This window comes from Mesocricetus auratus, unplaced genomic scaffold, assembly GCF_017639785.1.
Source record: "Mesocricetus auratus isolate SY011 unplaced genomic scaffold, BCM_Maur_2.0 Super-Scaffold_100033, whole genome shotgun sequence".
NCBI classification, from domain to species: Eukaryota; Metazoa; Chordata; class Mammalia; order Rodentia; family Cricetidae; genus Mesocricetus; species Mesocricetus auratus.
The window spans coordinates 1,686,389-1,706,024 of NW_024429213.1; the positions used below are offsets into that span (position 1 = coordinate 1,686,389).

Below are 19,636 nucleotides of genomic sequence, written 5' to 3' on the forward strand. Positions count from 1 at the left end.
GTTCAATTGGTAGAGTGCTTGCCTATCATACATGAAGTGCTAAATTCATAGAAGGTCTACCTGAGTGGGATCAGGAGTTAGCAGGAAGATCAGACATTCAAGGTCATCCTGGGCTACATGAGACCCTTGAAACAAATTTTAAAAGTGCCAAATCAAAGTAATTTGTTTCCATGGTTATTAATTAGTCCTGTTTCAGATCTTAAGGTTTATTATCTCTCTTTCACAACCTTGATTTGTTCCCTAAATGGTTCCAATAGTTCTAAATAGATCTAGTTTCCACCAAAAGGCACATATCCTGCCCTTCTTGCTACAGGGCCTATAACCTAGAATCCAGTCTTAGATAACTAAGAACCAGGTTCCACCCTTATAAACTCTGGCTACAGCTTGACCCTGCCCTTGCAGACAGTTAATTTCCACCCCTCAACTCTCCTGTATATCTGGCCTCCTACCTCTGCTGAATTCTAAATTCGTCTTGCCTAGCTAATTACCATAGCGTTATCCTACACTCCTACAGAGTCAAGCCCTACCCTGCTGCTATTCCCTGTTCTAAATAAGTCCTGTTTCCGCTGAACCGCATGGTGTGCGGCACCACCTACTTTGGTGTTTTGGCAGCTGTCTCAGGGTGTCTACCAATCAGCTGAAAGCAGAGCCCATCCACCGCCCCTTCATCCTCAGGGGGTTGTCTGTCTGCCATCAATCTCATTTAGGCCAATCAGTATGAACCAGGCGCCCTCTCCCCCGCCCCAACCCTGGCACTTGCCCACTAGGCTACAAGTCTTCCTTGACCCAATCAGGGTGAAGCACCAGTGCAGCCCGATGCCTCTCTAGTTGACCATCCACAGTCCATCAATCCCCTTCAAGCCAATCATGTCACAGCTCTGTTAGGATTCCACCACCAGGCCCCGTAGCTGTGCCTACATCCTTGACTTTTTGGCCAATCAGCGAGCAGCAGGACGCTCGGCTCCTCCCCTGAGGGCCCACGTGAGCGGTGGGGAATCGCAGGGGCGGCTTCTGGGTGCTGCCGCCGCCACCACTGCTGCTGCTACCGCCGCTGCCACCGCCACCGCCACCGCCTTGGAACTCGGGCCTGGGGGGCGGTGGGGCCTCGTATGGAGCCCCCGCCCCCCGGAGCTGCCGCTGCCACCGCCGCGCCACACACAGGTGAGCCCCAGGCCCACAAGGTGGAGGGCCCCGTCCGTGACCCTATCTATGTATCTTCGCCCCCGCGCAGGGGATATGGCTTGGCCCAGCCTGCCGGTGTTTGGCTCCACTGCCACCAACTGATTTCCCCTGTGTGTGTATTGCCAGATCCTTTGCCCCCTATAGTGGATCTGAGCATGGCCTAATCTGCTGTCTCTGTATAATGGATCGGTCTGCGAGCTTATGTTTTCCCCTACCCCAACTTAATGGACTCGTCCGTGGTCTTGCCCTCCCCAACCCCCACTTACTGGGAATCAGTCTGTTATATTGTCCAGTCTTCCTTCTAAAGTGTTTGCATGTCTCCTAGCCTCAACTTTAAGGGAATCCTCTGTGGTCTTGTTTACTGAGCCCCTCATGTTTTGTTGTAGTCAGTCAGTCTGTGGCGCTGTACCCCCTCCAGAGACCTTATATTTGTTTAACAGTGAGTCCACCTGAGTCTTATTTCTGCCCCCTTGAGTCCCAGTGCATAAACCCACGATTTACCTACCTCCTCCCCCTGCCCCCATCTTACTGTGGATTAGTCTGCATGCTTGCATTCACATCCCTCTAGCTAATACCGCCCTAACTTTTCTCCCTTATTTGTAGACTCCGGCCTTTGAGCGGCTTCATTTTAACAATGGGTCAGTTTGGTGCTTTGTATTTTTTATGTTTTTAATTTTCGGCAGCCCAGTCTATGGCCTTGTCTTGTCCCTCATTTTGGTCATTATGTGATGGCTCTTCTTCTCTGCTATTGCATAGGACTCAGCTTCATATCTCCTTCCTTTTGTAATAATGGTTCTGTTCAGTAGCCTCCTGCCACCTCAATTTTTGCCTTCTGTCATATCCTTCTAAATCCAGCGCTTGCAATCCCTCCCCAAGGAAGATAGGGCTTGTACTTCATTTCCCTCTGCCTCTCCATGTGTCAGATCAGTCTTCCCTGCCCCCATCTCATAGGTGATTCTGTGTACTTGTGAAACCCAGGGACTTTTGCTGTATAGTTTACATGTTTTCTCGTAGACATTTTTGCCTTGCTACAGTTCTCAAGTACAGTACAGTGGTACTGATGTTAATGACAGTCGGAGCTAAGCTTTACACTTTCCATCGCAGCCCTGTGAGACAGGCAGCTGAGAAAACTGGGGCATATGGAGACTAAAGACCTGACTCAGAAACGGTCCAATAACTGCTTAGAGCAAGGAACATCTTTGACATGCCCCTCTCTTGCCTCATTGCATCCCGCATGAGAGCACATTCCTTAACAGCCAAATTAGTTCCAATTACCAGACTTTTGTTTCTGCTGTTCCTTCTGTCAACAGAGCTATGTCCGTTCCACACTGGTCTCAAAACCTATCATCCCCCAGTCCCAGCAGTGCTGTGACTTTATGTGAATGGCTTAACTACTTTCTTCTTGTACTATCCTGAAAGGGGGAGTCAGGAACTATAATCCTTTCCAGTGTGAAGAAAAAAATGTGTGAGTTAATTAAACAAGTCACCTCTCTAACCTTACCTCCTTCACCTCCCTATTTCAGACCCATGGTACAGCCTCCTCTTCAGCGCTTCTGGAAAACAGCATGTACGGGCCAGCCTCAGGGCCTTTGCATTGGCTCTTCTTTCTCCCTTAACACTATTCCCACATTTCTGCGTGGTAACTTCCAAGGCCCCATTCAGTTACCATATCCAAAAGAACTTTTTCATCACACTGTGCAGGGAACACACTACAGGTGTTTCTAAGAATGCCATTTGATTTGTAAGGTGAGTGCAAAAGGATGCGTTAACAGAAATGTGACATTGGTGATATGAAAAGACACAAAGAGAAAAGATGTTTCAGAGCAAGTTTTCATTTCTTTGCATCTGGGTAGTGTTCTTTCAGTGAAACATGTATTTGTCATAATGGTGTGTGGAATATACTATATAAAGGCACATGGACAAAAATGTTTCAAATGATACTTTTTATGTGAAAACAAAATAGTCAACATCCACCCCTCCCCTTGACCATTTGATTTTGCCCACTCAGCAGGGCTCAGGTCTCTTTCATGCTTGCTTTGTTTCTTTCTATTCTGTCACTGTTAGGAAGCTATGCAGTCCATATATTGTCTGCTCTCCTCCTCAGGATGGAGGTCCTATGGGGACTTACAGGGTTTATCTTCTTATTCAATGCTCTGTCTTCATCTAAAAATAGACCTTCTGTACAGTAGGTACTGGGAAGAATTGGTTGCACAAATAAATGAGAGGGAGATGTTTTATCTAGGTTGTGCATGATAGCTCACAACTATATGTATTTCCAGGATGGAAGACCAAGTGAGTTTCAGACCAAGTGAGTTACAGACCACTCTGTAACTTGGATTACAGAGTGAGATCCTGTCACAAAACTGAAAATTAAAATTGTATCCCAGATATCAGTATGGGGATGGGGCAGACAAAGAAGAAGAAAAGGGATGCAAGAATTAAGGTATTAGTTTGGGCTGTTTAAATATTAAAAGGTATTTTCTAAGCACCTAGAGAGTACCAGACATTCATTCTAGATGCTGGCGATATGGAGAAGCAAAATAGGCAGAAGTCCCTGCACAAGCAAGGGAGATAGAGTGTATAAATAAGTAAAATTAGACAGCTGTTATACACATGCTAAGGAACAAGCATAAAGTGGGGCACATAGGACTAGAGTATCAAGGTGTTTGAAATTTAGGGACAAGGCAGGCTACACTTGGAAATGTGACTCATGAATTAAGGCCTGAAGAAAAGAGGAAGAAGCCATAATGTATAAGAGAAGACTATACCAGAAAGAACACTCAGTGCAAAGCCCCTGAAGTCAGATTATGCCTGGAAGGGGAGGGGTAAAAGACAAGGTCATAGAAATGATGAGAGCCGGGTGGTAGAGTCCTACAGAAGGTTGAGGGGGAGGGAGAAGGATAACATACAACTTAAGGGCTAACATTTATTGATTATTTACCATATGCTAGAGACACTTTTCTAAGTCTTTTACATATATTGGCACATTGAATCCTTAGAAAAAGTCTTTGAGGGAAGTCACATTTTTTTAAAAATTCTTTAACACCTATTTAGAGGTGTTCAACCAGGCATAAAGACGCCGAGCAACTTGCTCAAAGTCACAGACGGAATAGGGCAGAGTGTGGGGCTGTGAAGACCAGGACAGAACAAATGTGCAGGGACAAACAAGTTACTTCATGCATTGGATCGTGCAGAGGAAAAACTAATTCTACCTGCTAGGGACTAGAACTTGATGGTATGATAGAATTACTCCAGGAGCAAATAACACTCCTGGCAGAGAACATTGTGTGCCTCAGAAAGTGGGCCTTATCCTAGAAACCATGAGCCACTTCAGAGCTTTTGTAATGCTATCCCCTTTACCAAAAGTATCCTTCCCATGGACATCAATATGACTTGCTACCTCCCCTCCATCAAATGTCGCTTCCTCAGGAAAGCCTGTCCTGCTCACATCCTTGTCATTCTGGGATCTTGCCCAGCTGTGTTTTCTTCATAGAGAACCAACCCTGAGTAGCTAGGAATGCTAAGTCAGAATTTGTCCATCATCCAGCCTCTTGCCCAGAGGTGAGGTCTTAGGCGAGTTCTTTAACTACTTTCTCCACACCGCGCTGACTTGTCTGGAAAATGGAGGCAATAATACAGTCCACCTTTTGGAAGTTGGTTGTGTTGTGTTTTCCTCTTTTCTGAGACATTTCTTACTGGCCCACAAATGTATGAATTATACTAGTATTCAGGGACTCCTGTCTGTTGTGTTCCAAGCTGTTTTGAGGCACCCAGTAAATGAGGCAAGGAGTGAAAGGAAAGCCTTCTGGGAAGGGCAGGTGACTAGGATTCTGGTTAGGAGTTGTGTGAGAGAAGCAATAATCAAGTTCAGCTCCTTGTCTGATAGGCTGGACACTAATTGGACAAATTTCACTTAGCTGCTGGATTTTGGAGTAGCTCAGAGTAGCTGGTGAAATTTCCTGTCTCCGCCACTAGGAGTCACACTGGACTCTGGATCTCTGAAAGAAATGAGTCTTGGGTATATTTAGTCTGTTAGAGCTTTGAGGTTGGGACTCTGATCCACTGTTCCTCAGGACTGTAATTTGGACAACTGCCTAACACTGTCTGCTAAATGAACCTTGAACTAGCTCAGACATATGAGGATCATACTGTAATTTCATGAATATTAAAGAATAAATAATAAATTCTTCAAAACCTTAGACTGTTAATTCTTAATGTAACATTCCCAGCCAGGCGAACAGCTGGTTGATGGAGACTCATCTTCACAGGGACAAGAAGGTTCAAGGTTAGTTCCAGTTTGCTTATTGGAAAGGGCAGTGATGGGATGACAGGGAATGTCTGTCATCTGAGACCCATACATACCTAAGATTAACCAATTGTGGTGATTTTTGTTTTGTTCTTCATTTTATTGAAAATAGATTTTTTCCTCACTTAATATATATTCTACTTACGGTTTCCCCTCCCAGTTCCTTCCTACCTCCCCTCCCATCCAGATCCACTCCCTTTCTGTCTCTCATAAGAAAACAGGCAGAGCAAGCAATTGGTGGTTGCACACGTTTAACCCCAGCGCTGGGGATGCAGAGGCAGGAGGATCTCCGTGAGTTCAAGGCCAGCCTCATCTATAGAGCAAGTGCCAGAACAGCCAGGGATGTTACACAGAGAAACCCAGTCTCAAAAAAAGGAAAGGAAGCAAACAGGAAGCAGGACAGTGGTGGCATATGCCTTTAATCCTAGCACTCTGAGCCAGCCGGGTCTACAGAATGAGTTCCAGGACAGCTGGGGCTACACAGAGAAACCCTGTCTGGGGCGGGAGAGGAAAGAAAGAAAAGGAACAGACTTCTAGGGGATAATAATAAATTATAATAAAGCAAAATAACTAACACATTGCAACTGAACAAAACAGAAAGAAAAAATAGCCCAAGAGAAGACCCAAGAAACAGGGACCCATTCGTTTAAACACTAAGGAATCCCATAAAAACACTAAACTGGAAGCTGTAATACATACTCAGAGGTTCTGATGCAGGCCCATGCGGGTGGCCATAGTGACCCATACCTGTAATTTCAATACTAGGGAGGTGGAGACAGGAAAATCAGGAGTTCAAGATCACTCTCTGTGTGGCACATTTTAGGTTAGCTTAGGCTATAGGAGACCCTGTCTTTAAGAAAACATAAACAACAGAAGCACTGAGATGCCTGAAATATACTTGATTCAAATGCAAGAGCTGTCACTTACAGCAGTGTAGCATAGTGAAGTCACTTGGACATCTTTTGCCTTAGTGTATAAATTAGCTGACTTGTGTATAAATTATTGATATTATAATAAGAATATCTCCTTTCCAAAAGGAGAAAATGCCTGCTTTCCAGAGTTGGGATGAGATAGGTGAGTCAATGTCTATAAAAATAACATCCATGCCTTTATCCAAAACCCCAAAGACCAGATGTATTTCAGAATTGCGAATTTTTCAGTTTAGAAAGGTAACAGGGTGTGCATATGATATGTTACATAACACCCTCAGCCAGCTCTGTCACCAGCTGCTTTCAGATCTCTACAGCAGAATGTATGAACATTCACACTAAGCGAGGATCAATAAAAACCAGAGTCGGGCTTGCTTGCTTTCAAATCGTGTTTTGTTGCCAAAAGAATTACAAAAAAAAAAGCCTTTTGTTCTTAGAGCTTTTTGGATTTAGAGATGGCAGGAAAAGGGTTTGTGAACAAATTAGAAAATTCTTAAAGTTTTTAGCCCAAGCTTGTTATATTTAGTTCACACAATAATAATGGTACATAGGACCTATTTTATACATGGGTATGTCACTATCCCTATTTCACAAATGAGAAATTTTGAGGTACAAAGAGGTTAATGAAGATGGTCAGGATCGCACAGCTAAAATAACTGGCAGACCCAGGATTCAAACCATTGAAGTCTAGCATTAGACCGAGGTTGATTGTCCAGTAGGCCAGCCTTTCTGCTTAGAGCAGTGCCTAACATAAAAGGTTTGTTTTAAAGAAAGACATAGGTTTGTGGTGACGCTCTGCGATAGAAACATGTGCTTAACATATGGCCCTGGAGTTGATCTGCAGCACTGAGGAAAGAAGCAGCTGCCTGCCGTGTGTGCTGCGTATGTATAATCTCAGCTCTCAGGAGATGGAGGCAGTAGCATCAAGAGTTTGAAGACAGCTTGACTACATAAGACCCTGTCACAAAACACCAGCAACAATGGCAAAAAGAACAAAAGAAGGCGGCTATGGCCCTACCACTAACTGAGGGTCTATAGGCCCTGGAGGAAGGAGAGAGACATTTTCTTCAGTGGTATAGCCACTTGATAAGGTGTCTGTGCTCCTGAAAACAAACCCTCACCCATGCCCCTGTGAGCAACTCTTTTGAAACTCAGTGGATCACAAAAAGTCTTAAAATGCAAAGAAACGTAGTTGGGAAGAGGAAGGTGATCAGTGGGAAGGGAGGGGAACTGTAGTATGAAAAATAAAAGACCCAGAGACAATATTGGGGTTCAAACTTGATGCTGGAGATCAGAGAAGCGAAGCAGCCCACCACTAGCTCTCACCAACGGGGCAATCCTCAAAGTCTCTGACGTCATTACTCCTCAGATTCACTCAGACTGCTATATTCTCCTCAACATAGCTAGAGACTGATTCTCAGATTGAATGCCAGCTCTGTGACCCTGCTCCTGTCTGATATACAACCCTAATGCTCGGATTAAAGGGCTGTGGTCCCAGGTGCTAAGATCACCTTTGTGTGAGCTTTTTATTTCCAGGACTGGATCAATTTCATGTAGTCAGTGTGGCCTTGAACTAACAGAGATCTGTCTACCTCTTAATCCTGAGTCCTGGGATTAAAGGTGTATGCCTGGTTTCTATGGCTAACTAGTATGGCTGCTTTGCTATTTTCATCTCTAGTGGCTTTAATAAATCATAATATATCACCACAGGGAACAGGATAGGGTAATGGAGGTGAATGTAATCAAAATTGTTATAGTGGAAATGTTATAATGAAACACATTATAATGCATAATTAATATGTGCTCATCAAGAAAACTTTTAAAAGCCTAACCTATACAGGGACAATCACAAGTTAGAAGAATGGGAGAGTGAGGGACAGAAAAGAGTGTGTATTCAGATTTAGAAGGCTTCATAAAGCAAAGGACCTTTGAGTGGTCTTTTTTTGAGGATGACTGCACAACAGAGGAAAGGAGCCCCATATGCAGTGAACGGTGTTTACAAGGGGCTAGCAAAAGGCACATCCTAGGAAATTAATGAGGTAGAAGATACTGATGAGAGTCAAGTGGAGGACATCTCACTAGTTTTCTAGTACTTCTGTATCAATTATCTCTAACTTAATCTCCTTAGAACTATACATTTGTGTAGGTGCATAGGTGCATACCTGTAATCACAGTACTCAGGAAGCTGAGACAGAGTTCAAGAGCAGCTTGGGCTACATAGGAAAATCCTGTCTTTTAAAAAAATGATACATTTATCGTCTGATAGCTCTGTAGCTCAGAAATCCAACACTGTTCTCACCAGGCTAACATTAATATCTTGGCAGGACTTTAATCCTTTTCAGAGGAGAATTGTTTCCTGATCATTTAGGTTGTCCTTTTGAGGACAACTGACTGTAGGCTGAGAATCCAGGTTTGTGAAGCTGCCCAACTTCCTTGTCTTGGAGCCTTCTCCAGAGTCAGGAATGGCAAGGAAAATCCCTCTGATGTTTGGAAGCTACTCCCTCTCCTGCCCTTCTGCCTCTAAAGTCTGGTTCAGCTTTATTTTTCTACTTCTGAGAGTTCATACAGTGCAGTTACCTCAAATAAAAATAGTGATTGCTGTATCTTAAGGTCTGCGATCTTAATTTCATCTCAGAATTCCTTTTTTGCTATATAACATAATATAGTCAGACTCCAACTAGGATATGAAACTCTTTGAGGCTCAGGTTGTATTAGCCTGTCTTCCCTCTATCTCCTAAAGATACACATTTGTCAGGGTTGGACTGATGGCTCAGTAGTAAAGAATGTGTGCTGCTCTCACAGAGAACCAGAGTTCAGTTCCCAGAACCCATGTTGGGCACTTCATAAGTGCCTGTAACTTTCGTTCCAGGGGATCCTTTGCCTTCTTCTGGTCTCCATGGACACCCACACACGTTCACATAAACACATACAGACGTACATGAATATCTTTTCTTTTAATTTGCTTTTGTCCCATGTGCAAAATACAAGGGACATCCCAAGCTAGGGGAGTTTAAGAGACGGTTTAGGGAATAGTAGTGGGATTTGGGAGCAGAGGTGGAGGCAAGGTAACGAAAGAAATTACTTTTGCTGTACTCCAGGTATCCCTGGAATGGCGTGAGCGCTTCCCTAGTGATGGACCCATCTGTGACGCTGTGGCAGTTTCTGCTGCAGCTTTTGAGAGAACAAGGTAATGGCCATATCATCTCTTGGACCTCACGGGATGGTGGTGAGTTCAAGTTGGTGGATGCAGAGGAGGTGGCCCGTCTGTGGGGACTACGCAAGAACAAGACCAACATGAATTATGACAAGCTCAGCCGGGCCTTGCGGTACTACTATGACAAGGTATGGCCTCAGAGACCAGGACTGGAAACCCTTAAAATTACTACCAGAAAATTCCTCTGGTTTTTTTTCCTTTTGAGGCAGGGTCTCACAATGTAGTCTAGATTTGTCTGAAACTTACTGTGTAGCCTAAACTGGCCTCAGATCCACTGTCCTCCTGTCCCCTACACCAAAACCACCACCACCATCACCCTGATTCCTGGAATTACTCTTTTGGCCTACAAATTTCATTTTGTTGTCTCAATTACTATAACTATAACTTTGAAAACAATATGAAAATTTACCAATTTTTAACCCATCCTCTAGTTCTCCGCAGGCTTTGAGATAATAAGTGTGTTTTCTGGAACCCTCAGACCAATATTGGGCCCCCCTGGTTACTTTACATATATAACGTTCTCTCATTATAGAACAATCCATATTCTTATTCTAGACTCAAAATCATCCTGACATAATACTGTTTCCTTACTTCATTTTCTAGAATCCCCAGTATCTTTAATCAATTGTTTTGTTTTCTCCTATTCCTTTACTTTGTTTTTATTTTGAAGGCAGGTCTCTTGGTGTTGCTGAGGATGACCTCAAACTTGCATTCCTCTTGCCTGGGTCTCCTGAGTGCTAGGATTAGAAGCCTTTGCCTTTAACCAAATGCTCCAGAATAACATGTGTAGTGCCAGCTCCATGCCAACTCCACTTAGATTCCTAGAGCAGCTCCCCAGCGTCTACATCACTATTGCAGATCAATTTTTAGATTTCCTCATCTTACAGACTTCAAGATCTGCCTTGTATTTCCCCTCCCCCAATATTTATACTAATTTCGTATTTCCTCAATGTAAACTTTCAAAAGAATATTAGTAATTATCCCTTTTCATTCTCCTTCTGGAAAACACAAGGATACCCTGTGAAATACTTGACCAACATTAAGACTTCCAGCAGAATACCTAGTGTCCCCAGATTCCTCATTTGCCCTTCCAAAATAATTCTATCTTATTTTTTGTGTCATTGTTATTTATGGCATATATTTCAATTTCATACATTACTTTTTCAGTTCAAACCTCTAAAGCAGTATTAATGACTACCCATTTTGGTCCTCTGAGACCACCAGGACCTCCCTCCAAACCATATGTGTCTGTCTTAGTTAGGGTTTCTGTTGCTGCAACAAAACACCATGACCAAAAAGCAAGTTGGGGAAGAATGGGTTTATTAGGCTTACACTTTCATATTGCTTCTCATCACTGAAGGAAGCAGGACAGGAACTCAAACAGTGCAGGAACCTGGAGGCAGGAGCTGATGCAGAGGCCATGGAGGGGAGCTGCTTACTGGCTTGATCATCATGGCTTGCTCAGCCTGCTTTCTTATAGAACCCAGGACCACCAGCTCGGGGATGGCACCACCTATCATGGACTGAGCCCTCCCCCATTGATCACTAGTTGAGAAAATGCCTTACAGCTGAATATCAGAGAGGCATTTCCTCAACTGAGGCTTCTTCCTCTCTGATGACTCTAGCTTGTATCAAGTTGACACACAGAATCACCCTATACAGTGTCCTGAGAAATCGTAAAGCAGGTTTTCTGACCCACCCCAGAAAACCCTGGTACCCTCCTCATGCTTACACCATCTTCTCATGCTCTTATCTAATTACTGCCAGTTACCTCATTTTCTTAGTGTTTTAGCTTAAATAACCAGATGGTACTAATAATAAGACTTCGCCTATCCTCTTTAGTGATTTTTCTATCATACTTTATTTCCTTGTTAGGATAAACACAATGACCAAAAGCAACTTGGAGAGGAAAAGGTTTGTTTCCCTTACAGTTTCCTGTTACAGTCTATTATTGAGATAAGCCAGGGGAAGAACTCAAGGCAAGAACCTGGAGGCAGGAACTAAAGCAGAGGCCATAGAGGAAGGCTGCTTACTGGATCAGTCAGCATGCTTATTTTATAAAACCTATGGCCATCTGCTCGGAGGTGGTAACACCCTGAGTGTGCCGGGCCCTACCACATCAAATCATTAATCAGGAAAATTCCCCCACAGGCTTTCCTGTGGGCAATCTGATGGAGGTACTTTCTCAATTGAGGATCCTTCCTAGACGACTCTAGATTGTATCAAGTTGACAAAAAAACTAACCAGGACGTTTGACCCTTTTTGTCACCCTGACACACTAATATATCACTATTAAAGTATAGTCTTTAACTTCTTATTTATCCTCAAGACGTCATGTTAATATCATTATCACAGTATAAAACATAACTTTTAAATTTTCAGAGTCTTTTAAACACTTTAAAGGTTCAGTGTTTCTCAACTGTGAGCTCCTATAAAATAAAAAGCAAGTTAAATACTTTCTTACTCTTACTCCAAAAGGGAAGAACCAGTTACAATCAAATCAAGACCAAATTCCAACAGTCTAAACTAAATCCTGTAGCTTAACATCTGGCATCTGGGACTCACTCATGAACTTTTAGGCTCCTAAGGGCTTGGGCAGCTCTACTTCTCCAGCTGTACCATCTGCAGCATATACAGCTTGTCTCCTAGGCTGAGGCTAGCTCACATCACACCACTTGTCACCATCCTTGTTGGTGGTTCCACAGTCTTTGCCTCTCCGGTAGGCTGGGGTCTCCACTGCAGCTGAGGATGCACCCTCACCACTGGCCTTCAGCACTGGCTTCTTAGGCTCTCTGTGGGGACTCTAACCCTATCATGTTGTCAAGCCCCAGCTTCTCTCCATGACCCTTTCAATCCTGGAACATCTATTGCCTGAAGCTGCACCTTCATCAGTGACCTCTCCTGGCCTCTCACAGTACCAGGCCTCAGCTGCTCTCCACGACCCCTTCAGTACTGCAGCTTTCATGCTACTAAACCAGATACCATATGGAAGACTCTTACACATTGCCCAGTTCAGCTACCAGCATAATATGTAGCCTGGGCCCCCTATGGACCACAGCTTCTGTGCAGTGACCCTGAGGAAACACTTGTTGAAAGATTTCACCTCAATGTTCCTGAGCTCTTCTTACTCTAGCTAATCTTTTCAACCTCTGGTAATCAGTATCAATTGTCCCAGTAAAGCAAAGGTTTCACTTCAGTCTTGCTGGTCTCTTGTTAATCACAACCAGTTCTTCACTTCCAGTTAACCAGAAACCACAGATTCTTAATACACAATATCAAATAAGTGGATCTTTTAGAGACTCTGAGGGACTCTCAAACTTCCCTCTGAAAGTTTACAAGCCAGGCCTCCATCATCTGCACTGCTCCCAGCATTATCTTCCAAGTTTCTTCCACAGCTCATTGGAAGCTCTGAACAGTAAGCTCTTCCAGCCCAAAGCTCCAGATGCTACAACAGTCCTTTCCAAAATAACATGGTCAGGTCTATCACAGCAGTAACCCTGCCTGGTACCAGTTTCTGTCTTAGTGTGCTTCCTTTTTTGTTGGTTTCTTTGTAGGTTGTTTGTTTGTTTGTTGAAACACAGTTTCTCTCCCGGAACTCAGTCTGTAGACCAGGTTAACCTGGAACTCACAGAGATTCCCCCTGCCTCTGCCTCCCAAGTACTAGGATTAAAGGTGTGCGCCACTACGCCTGGCATCTTAGTATGCTTTCTATTGCTGTGATAAACACCATGACAAAAAAGCTATTTGTGGAGGAAAGGGTTTACTTCATCTTACAGGTTACATTTCTTCATGGAGGGAAGTCAAGATAGGAACCTGGAGGCAGGAACTGAAGCCAAGTCCATGGAGGAACACTACTTACTAGCTTGCCTTTGATAGCTTGTTCAGCTACCTCTTTTATACAGCCCAGGACCACCTGTGCAGAGATGACACTACCCACAGCAAGAAAATACCTATAGACTTGCCTAAAGACGATCTGATAGAGGCATTTTTTTCTCAATTGGGTTCCTTTTTCCAGATGACTCTAAGATAGAGTTAACAAAAACAAATAACCAACAAACTTTCCCTACTCCATATCAGTATCACTAGCTTTTAAAAAGTCCACTATATCTGGCAAATGGAGTGGCTTAACAGGTAAAAGCTCTTGTTGCCAAGCCTGAGAACCTGAGTTCATTCCCTGGGACCTATATACTGAAAGGAAAAAAAAAACATCTTCTGCAACTTGTCCTCTGACCTTTACATGTACTATGGCATACTCATGCCACCACAATCAGTCACACTAATTCCCCCCCACACACAATCAATACATTGTTGCAAAACCCTCTATATCAATCACTTTTTCTCCCTATCCATCTACAACAGTTTAGTCTCTTCCAACATGTATATCAGTTATTTCATTTTCCTATTGCAGTAGTTAATTTCCAAAACATTCCAGACTCTGTTAAACCTAGGTCCTTAGTTCTTATCTGCTCCCCTAAATTGGTACCTTGTGAAATGTAACCACTGGGGGAAGGGGAGATAGGCAGATGAAGATGAGTGACAGAAGAAGACTTGAAGGGAGATGGATGGGAAGGACACTATGGAATTGTTGAGGGGGGCCAGAGAAGGAGTTGAAACTGGGCAGAGACACAGAGGGGTAAAGGAAAGAATAGGCAGAGAGGAAGAATCCAGCAGCCTAAAAGAGATGAGTGAAATGGGAGCACGTGGGAAGCAAGACATCAGGAGAAGAGAAACAGCCCTCAAGGCCATCCATCCACCCTGTTCTTCACTTCTCAGAATATCATCCGCAAGGTGAGCGGCCAGAAGTTTGTCTACAAGTTTGTGTCCTATCCAGAGGTTGCAGGGTGCTCCACTGAAGACTGCCCACCCCAGCCTGAGGTGTCTGTAGCCTCGACTGTAGCAATGGCCCCTGCTGCTGTCCATGCAGCCCCAGGGGACACTGCCACTGGAAAGCCAGGAACACCCAAGGGTGCAGGAATGGCAGGCCAAGGTGGTTTAGCACGCAGCAGCCGGAACGAATACATGCGCTCGGGCCTCTATTCTACCTTCACAATCCAGTCCCTGCAGCCACAGCCACAGCCACCCCTTCATCCTCGGCCTGCCTCAGTGCTCCCCAACACTACCCCTGCAGGAGTACCAGCACCCCCCTCAGGGAGCAGGAGCACCAGTCCAAACCCCTTAGAAGCCTGTTTGGAGGCCGAAGAGGCTGGTCTGCCCCTGCAGGTGAGTACTACATTTGGAAATTGAGTAAAGGACTTGGAGAGGAAGGATGCATAATTCTGAAATGAAGCAGGAGACTGGGCAAATAGATACAGGTGTCCTGCTAAAGGGTGTAATTGTAGAAGTGAGGACACAGGTTCCTTCAGAAAAGGACGGGGAGGATCCTTTCTTAGTCCCTTACAGGATCACATTTAATGCACTGGTTGCCATGCTTTACCACTCGTCACAGTCACCAGGATGGCCTTAAGGCACAGATTGCTTGGACCCACTTTGAGAGTTTCTGATTAATGTGGTTATGAGGATGAATGACAGTGGTACCTCTAGTCTAGAGTCTCATCCTTATCAAGTTGTCTCAGCCCAGGGCCACTGCCCCAGAGGATCTCCACTTCCATTAAGTCCCATGGCCAGTTAGAGGACATGCTGCATGTACAGCCTTGCCCCCAATATCAAATTATCTTCCTAGAGATATCCTTGGATGATCCACACAAAAACATTCTCCACACCAACAGCCTATGTGTTCCCTTTGTGCCCACCCCTCTCCCAGGTTATCCTGACCCCACCCGAGGCCCCCAACCAGAAATCGGAAGAGTTGAGTCTGGAGCCAGGTTTTGGCCGTCCTTTGCCCCCAGAAGTGAAAGTGGAGGGGCCTAGGGAAGAATTGGAAGCTGTAGGCTTTGGTTCAGAAGCTGTCAAAGCTGAACCAGAAGTCTCACCCTCGGAAGGCCTCCTGGCTCGGCTCCCAACCATCTTAATGGAGAACACAGCACAGGTGTGTGGCCTCTCTGCCTCTGCCACTGAGATCATCCAACCCCAGAAGGGCCGGAAGCCCCGGGACCTGGAACTTCCACTTAGCCCAAGCCTGCTGGGTGGCCCAGGACCTGAACGGACTCCAGGATCAGGAACAGGCTCTGGTCTGCAGGCACCAGGGCCGGGACTGACACCATCCCTGCTACCCACACATACCTTGGTGAGTGCCTTGCAAAGGAACAAAGACTGGCAGCCTGGCTGGGTGGTAGTGTGTAATTAGCTGCTCTGAGGAGCTAATTAAGCAGAGTTGGTCAGCCAGGTGGTGGCGGCGCACGCCTTTAATCCCAGCACTAGGGAGGCAGAGGCAAGTGGATCTCTGTGAGTTCAAGGCCAGCATGATCTACAAAGTAAGTTTGAGGACAGCCAGGGCTTCATAGAGAAACCCTGCCTCGAGAAACAAAAAGGAGGGCAGGTCTGAGGACTTTGTGGTGACCTGACTCCCTTGGGCTTTCCATGGGATTTGCTTCTAGGGGGGCCACTGAGGAACTGCCTGGGTATTTGGCCCAGAGTTTGGGTATTGGGTTTCCTAGTGAGGTATATGGATGGAATCTAATAGTGGGAAGTTGAGTTCTTCTGATGGCCACTTACAAGGTTAGAGAAGTGCACAGATAGAACCCACTGAGTAGTCTTGCCTATTGAAATCTCAAGAACAGGAGGTGGGCTTCTAGGGGTTAGCAGGAGTGTTCTTTGTAAAGGTTGACGGATGTCATTGGTATGGTCTTAGTAGTTACGCTCTAGGTCTGTAAACTTTTGAGGAGTGACTTGGAAGTCTGAGGGGTATGTGTAGATGAGCTGAAAGGTTCCTTCCGTCTTCCCATACTTGTCATCTGTTCACTTGAGTTTCCACCGCTCCATCTCCACAGACCCCGGTGCTGCTGACACCCAGCTCGCTGCCCCCCAGCATTCATTTCTGGAGCACTCTGAGTCCAATTGCACCCCGTAGTCCAGCCAAGCTCTCCTTCCAGGTAGGATTCTCTCCCCTCCCCATGCTGGGAAGGGTGAGAGTCACTAGCGTGGTTCTCATCTATGACCTCTCCATGTTTCTTCCCCCAGTTTCCATCCAGTGGCAGCGCACAGGTGCACATCCCTTCTATCAGCGTGGATGGCCTCTCGACCCCCGTGGTGCTCTCCCCAGGGCCCCAGAAGCCATGACTACTGCCACCACCCCCTTTCTGGAGTCTCTCCATCCATGCTCCTGAACTCTCCAGCTAGTCATCTCAAGGAGAAACCGTTCAACTGACAGACTCACGTTCTGGTTGTGGTGGGGTGGATATTCCTAGGGAAGAGGCTCTTTCACTAACTTCCACCCAAAACAGACTTCTTTCTTTTTTGCCAGCCTCCCAGTGGCCGCCTTCACACGTCTCCTTCTTCAATGGTAGGGGCGGTTTATTTATTTATTTTTTGAAGGCCACTGGGAAGAATCTGGCCTAACTCTTTTAGGAGAGTGAGTAAGACATCTCCCCTATTTCCTCCCCATTTATCCCCTAAAACAAGACAATCAGGGTATGGCTTGAGAAGGATCTTTCTTTATTTATTTCTCAGCCTGCTCTTGGGGAGTTGAGGATGCCCTGTCTGTCTTTTGGGACATGGGTTGAAGAGCTAGTGTGTTTAGTTTTATTATTCCTGGCAATATCTGAGTCCAGGCAGCACTTGTATGATTTAATGGTTTGGGAGTCGTAGCCAGAGAAGAATCACAGTGTTAAAATAGGAATTGCTACCTCCCCAACCTTTTCAGTCAGCTTGTTCTTTTCTCAAGTAACCTTTTGGCCAAGGAGGAATCTTTTGTTGTTGTTCCTCCTGAGAAGCCATTACTTTGTCTCCAAATCCCCTGGGGGCCTGTCTATTACCTCCCAATGGAGGGTTTTTTTGGGTGGTGGTCCCCGTCTGGGGGACTCCTCCAGCCAGTACTCCAGGGCTCTGTCTCCCATTCTCTTCCATTTTGATAGTATAATCTATTTTTAAATGGGGCTTTTCAATAGGGGAGAGGGAAGCATCTCTTCCTATCTGTGATGGGTGGGTAGTAAGGGATTTGGAGGCAGTCTTCCTGCCAACCCCAAGTGTTTATTTTTGATACCGAACGTGTATTTTCAGCTCCCTCCCTCCCAGCCCCCCAATTTCCTGCGGGCGGGTACAAAGGACCCTTTTAAGTGTCCCTGGAGTTGGGAGGGAGGAATGGGGAGACATGAAGCCTGTCTTGTATCAATTCTAGGCTGGAAGGGGTAGATTAAAAAAACTCCCAGGCTCACCTCCTGTCAGCACTGGCCCAGACCAGGCCTGAAGACCTGGGGGTTGGTGATTTGGGGGACGGTGCTACACTCGTCTCCACTGTTTCTTTTACTTCCCCAAAATGGACCTTTTTTTCTAAGAGTCCCAGAGAATGGGGAATTGTTCCTGTAAATATATATTTTTAAAGGTGTTGCTGAAAGCTGTTGGTATTTTTTTCTTCTGGTGTCAGCAGAATGAGCTGTTACAGGCATGAATGTATATAACAAACAATAAGGGAGGCCGAGATTAACTGTGAGAAAAGCAGGGTGGTGGCATATGTCAGAGACACTGACACAGACTGCTGATTGATAACTAGTATGGTGAGAGAAACTAAAAGGCTGTAGGTTTGTGTGTGACAGGCCAGAAGTGTGACCACAAAACATATTTGTGCACAAGTGTGCATGGTTTTGTGTTTGGTGGCTGGATGACAACTTTGGGTGTTGTCCTCTGGTATACTGTCCCCCTCCTTTGAGACAGAGTCTCACACTGACCTTGACTTTACCTATAGTCCCACCTGAACCTGAGGCCAAAGGCTAGTGAATTTGAGAGCAGTCTAGGGTACACATAGCAAGTTCCTGTCTCAAAACAACCTGCAATGAGCTGTACAACATACTGTTTATAGGTAGGGAGCGGGGACTGCAAATTTGTCGCTGTTTGACAGACTGATAGCTTGGACAGAATGAGTGACCAAAACTGTGGGTGAAAGTATGGGCAGTAAACTAGTGGAGATTGTCAAGGACCACCATTTGTAGATGAGAAATCTCACTATGTGAAATCAAGTCATGGAAGTATGTGTAAAAAGTTGGTTGTGTGAAAGAAAATGACCATGAGGCCCAAGAAGTAACTGATAAGACACAAGGTATGAGACTGTGTATAAAATGTTTCCTAGAAACCATGGGAAAGACTGAGAAATGGATTGACTGTGGCTGCTAAAGTCTGAAAGGTGTGGCGGGGGAGGGAGGGAGAATGTAACCCTGAGTCTAGTGAGTGGCAGACTGGTTTGAAGTTAACAATTGCAGCTTCCCCACAGGTTCTGGTGAGGCTGAGTAGCTGAAACACAAACCTGTCTGTGAGGAGGAGAAAAAGACTGTTCACATGGGACCAGCAGTAGCAAGGAGTCATTGTCAGCAGTTGTGAGAGAGAAACTTGACAACTAAATGGTATCTGAAAAGTATGTACGTCTGAAACGTTTCATGAAACTGAATCAAACCTTATATATGGAAAACAAAATGAGACTGAGACAGTGAACTACTTACTGTATGACCACAATCAGGGTATGTGAGAAACGTGGAGGCTATTAAATATATAAGTGTATCCATGATATGGGGGAAATGATGGTGTGTTTGACCAGGCCATGGGAAACTGACCACAGGAAACTTGATGAAAGCCTTGTAGCAATTGTGAATTAGTGACCTTGTATTGTATCAGAAGGGACTGAGGGAAAATGATGGTGAGACTGAGTGGGTGAGTAGACCAGTGCCCAAGAAGCTGTATATATGGGAATCTCTTTGCTGGGTATGGTGGCTCACACCTTCAGTTCTGGTGCTCAGGAGGCTGAAGTAGGAGGACCACCATGAGTTCAAGGCTAGCCTAGCTACATGGTGAGTTTGCAACCAGCCTAGACTATAGATTGAAACACTGTCTCAAAACAAAACACAACCCTGTGAATAAAGGAGTTGACATGGTGAAAGGTGATTGAGAAGAAATTCATTACTA

At 45.1% G+C, this 19,636-nt stretch overlaps 1 protein-coding gene across 2 annotated transcripts; it reads left to right on the plus strand.

The window, feature by feature from the left end:
• The first annotated feature begins 133 nt into the window (after positions 1-133).
• Elk1 (ETS transcription factor ELK1) lies at positions 134-18,080 on the plus strand. 2 transcript variants are annotated; one of them, XM_013124980.3, is made up of 7 exons: positions 134-1,161; positions 2,706-2,928; positions 9,516-9,759; positions 14,405-14,851; positions 15,393-15,815; positions 16,519-16,620; positions 16,709-18,080. In XM_013124980.3, exons 3-7 carry the CDS (start codon positions 9,550-9,552, stop codon positions 16,805-16,807), a joined length of 1,281 nt encoding a protein of 426 aa, XP_012980434.1. In that variant the 5' UTR covers positions 134-1,161; positions 2,706-2,928; positions 9,516-9,549; the 3' UTR covers positions 16,808-18,080. The 2 variants fall into 2 exon arrangements, with proteins under 2 accessions (XP_012980434.1, XP_005085767.1); XM_005085710.4 differs by lacking the exon at positions 2,706-2,928.
• Positions 18,081-19,636: the final 1,556 nt, after the last annotated feature.

Excerpts from the sequence above, each read along its gene's own strand:
- Elk1 (XM_013124980.3), top strand. The coding sequence starts at position 9,550 with ATGGACCCATCTGTGACGCTGTGGCAGTTTCTGCTGCAGCTTTTGAGA. Across the intron at positions 15,816-16,518 it reads TGCTACCCACACATACCTTG|ACCCCGGTGCTGCTGACACC; the intron begins GTGAGTGCCTTG and ends CCATCTCCACAG. Across the intron at positions 16,621-16,708 it reads CAGCCAAGCTCTCCTTCCAG|TTTCCATCCAGTGGCAGCGC; the intron begins GTAGGATTCTCT and ends TTCTTCCCCCAG.